This window comes from Otolemur garnettii, unplaced genomic scaffold, assembly GCF_000181295.1.
Source record: "Otolemur garnettii isolate 467f Iridium unplaced genomic scaffold, OtoGar3 scaffold00047, whole genome shotgun sequence".
Taxonomy (NCBI): Eukaryota; Metazoa; Chordata; class Mammalia; order Primates; family Galagidae; genus Otolemur; species Otolemur garnettii.
Window position 1 is genome coordinate 10,663,383 of NW_003852442.1, and position 3,356 is coordinate 10,666,738.

Sequence of the window (3,356 nt, forward strand, 5' to 3'; positions counted from 1 at the left end):
AAAAAAAAAAATCATAATCCCCAAATGGTAGGAAACATCTGGAAAATTTATAACTTATGTTTCAACAATTTCTCAAATAAATCTGGGGGGATATTCTGAAAGAATTTTCCAATACCTCATACAAATGGACCTAGATCTAGTCTGGCTAAGTTACATGGCTTAGTTATATATATATTAGCCTTTTTATGAAGTCAACAATGATGTTCAGGATTTGTTATTAAGCATAAGAGAGTTATGCTTAATAAATAAGCAAGTCTTTTTTGAAGTTATCTTCAAAGAAAAATGTGTGAGAGATCATGACTTCCTTTCCAATTCAGAACGTCTTCAACTATCTTTTCCAGTTTCACTTGGCACAAAACTCAACCACTCGACTACTTAAGAGAACTTCTGTATGTGAAACAGAGCACCTATTCTCCGTAACAGATACCAGTTATGTGCAAGGATTATTTAAAGGGCTGACCATATGCAATAAAGCAAGGAAAGCAAAGGCCTTTGAGGGCTATCAGCCTCCCACTGTATCAGCTCAGCACCTGTGATCAAGGTTAACTCTTTTCTAAGGGACCTAGTTTAGAAACTCAGGAAACCCATGGTAGGTTGTTTACAATAAAGTTTCTTGGCCTTTTGGCTAAGATCAAGTGTCCAATAAGGTCCTCACTTCTCAACTCCTTTCCTCTCAGAACTCACTTCTTTACCACCAAAAAAAAAAAAGTTAAGAAGAAAGCCAAAATAGGACTTCAGGCAGTGGTTCTCAACCTGTGGGTTGCAACCCCTTTGTAACAACAAAAACACATCGAGGCATTAGGAATGTGGAGAACCACTGACTTAAGGCATTACCACTCTCTCAGATCTGCCATTTCCTGATAAGCCAGGCCAGTTGACGTCTGTTTTTAACTTATTCAAAATTTACATTCCTGGGCGGCACCCGTAGCTCAGTGGGTAGGGTGCCGGCCACATACACCCAGGCTGGTGGGTTAGAACCCAGCCCAGGTTTTTTGTTGACAACTGCAACAAAAAAACAGCTGGGTGTTGTGGTGGGTGCCGGGAGTTCCAGCTACTCAGGAGGCTGAGGTAAGAGAATCACTTAAGCCCAAAAGTTGGAGGTTGTTGTGAGCTGTGACATCACAGCATTCTACAGAGGGCAACACAATGAGACTCTATCTCAAAATTTACATTCTTGTGACTATAACATTTTTTTTTTTTTTTGAGACAGAGCCTCAAGCTTTCCCCCTGGGTAGAGTGTCATGGCATCACAGCTCACAGCAACCTCCAACTCCTGGGCTCAAGCGAGTTTCCTGCCTCAGCCTCCCAAGTAGCTGGGACTGCAGGCGCCTGCAAAAACGCCCAGCCATTTTTTTTGGTTGCAGCCATCATTGTTGTTTGGCGGGCCGGGCTGGGGATTCGAACCCGCCACCTTAGGTGTATGTGGCTGGCGCCTTAGCCGCTTGAGCCACAGGCACCGAGCCGACTAGAACATTTTTAAATTAATATCTAAAAACCTTTGGTTACTAACTACACTTGCAATTTATAAAGTTCAATAAGTTTATACAGAAGTCAGAGGTAAATCATGAAGCTATTCTTTCTCTGTATTAAGAATAAAAAGTGGGGCCGGGCGAGGTGGCTCACACCTGTAATCCTGGCACTCTGGGAGGCTGAGGCAAGTGGGCTGCTTGAGCTCACGAGTTCAACACCAGTCTGAGCAAAAACGAGACCCCCATCTCTACTAAAAATAGAAAAACTGAGGCAAGAGAACCGCATAAGCCCTTGTAGGAGGTTGCTGTGAGCTATGACGCCATGGCACTCTACCCAGGATGACAGCTTGAGACTGTCTCAAAAAAAAAAAAAAAATGAAAAGTGGTAGCAGAAAAAACTCATATTTTGCAGCGTTCTACTTTACGTTGTTGTGTGAATTTACTAAATTTTATTCAACTCTATTACTGTTTTGGATGTTCCTATCTTTGTGATATCCTTACTAATAATCTTAATAACATACAACTATTGCTCAACCTCAATCCTAATGAATTACCACCATGCATTTAACATTATGTATTTCTATTGTTTTTTAAAGTATTTTTGAAACACATCAGATCTAATCTTTTTCCCTCTCTTCCTTTTCCCTGGTAACTTTTAAATTCTGCCCATTCCTCTTCTAGAACTCTAGAAGGAATTCCATTCCACCTCCGAAGGACACCTAGTTTACATATTTGACCTACAGAAAAATTTCTCTGCAACTATTTCAAACGCTAGTAGAAAACTCCACCCAGTCAGCCTCCCACAATCCCTCCCTTCAACCATCCTGAAAGTCCCCTCCCCACCTTGTGCATTCCTGTGCATTTAAACTTCTTGTCATCACCTTCAAGGCTCCACTTCCCCCCTTGCCTTTATCTGTTTTCTTGTCCTCCCATTCCCCCAATTCCTGCCCCAAAGCCCCGCTAGCTGCCTGTTGCATAACGGCTCCCCCGTTACCGTCTCCCGGGATTGCCGGCCCCGCTCCCGCCGGCAGGAATGCCCCTTTTTGCCCAGCCCCTCCCTTCTGCAACACGCCCTGCGAGTCCCGGAGACGAAGCTCCTCTGGGGATTCTCTCTGCAGGCGAGGCAGGTCGTCCTTCCCGGCCGGCCACTCGGAGCGGGCCGCCGGTTCGTAACTTGGGTGTAAGCCCCCAGGGCAGAGCGCGCCCGCTCCAACCGCGCAGCCCCGAGCACCCCGCAGCACCGGCCAATCACCGCCGCCATCCTCCCGCTGGGGTGATGTCTTCAGGTGTCCGGGAAGAAAGCCCTGCGTACTTCCAGCCCCGCTCCCGGGCCAGCGGCAGGCGCCCCTTAGAGGCCCCCGGAGCCGGCGCCAGGCCCCGAGCGCGGCGGAGGGAGGCATGGGCGGGTTCCCGGGGTGGCGAGGCAGCGGGTGGGCGGCGGCGGCCAGCGGCCCAAAGGCGTGGGCCTGAGAGGCTGGTGGCGCGCGGCCAGGGATGGGCAGCGGTGGGGACGGCGGCGGCCTAGGCGCGGAGGCTTCGGCGGAGGCCCGGGGGAGCCCCCAGGCCGACACTGCCGTTACCGAGCAGCAAAGCCAACTGACTGACGCCGGGCGGGGGTCGCCCGCAGCATGGGCCACCGCGCTGGGCGGGGGCGGCAGCAGCCTGGGCCCTCACTCACCAACTGCTCAGCCCGCCCCTTCGCTCCCCCTCCTCACCTTCAGAACCCGGATCCCTCCAGGCTGGCGGCTCGCGGGCGCTTCGGACGGCTCCGGGGGCGCCAGCGGGCCCGCGGGCCCGGGCTCCACCTCTCCCATCGGCGGCGGAGGCTGCACAGGGACGCCTGGCCGGCGCGACGCCGCGCGGAGCCTCGGCGGCGCGCGCGAGCAG

General features: G+C 51.0%; 1 protein-coding gene across 1 annotated transcript in view; it reads right to left on the reverse strand.

Moving 5' to 3' along the window:
- Window positions 1-3,327, reverse strand: part of PHLPP2 (PH domain and leucine rich repeat protein phosphatase 2) — a 64,363-nt gene extending 61,036 nt beyond the window's left edge. The window contains exon 1 of the mRNA XM_012806120.2: window positions 3,185-3,327. Within this exon, the coding sequence (XP_012661574.2) occupies window positions 3,185-3,283 (99 nt within the window). The 5' untranslated portion in view covers window positions 3,284-3,327. The remainder of the gene's footprint in view (window positions 1-3,184) is intronic.
- Between the last annotated feature and the right edge of the window lie 29 nt (window positions 3,328-3,356).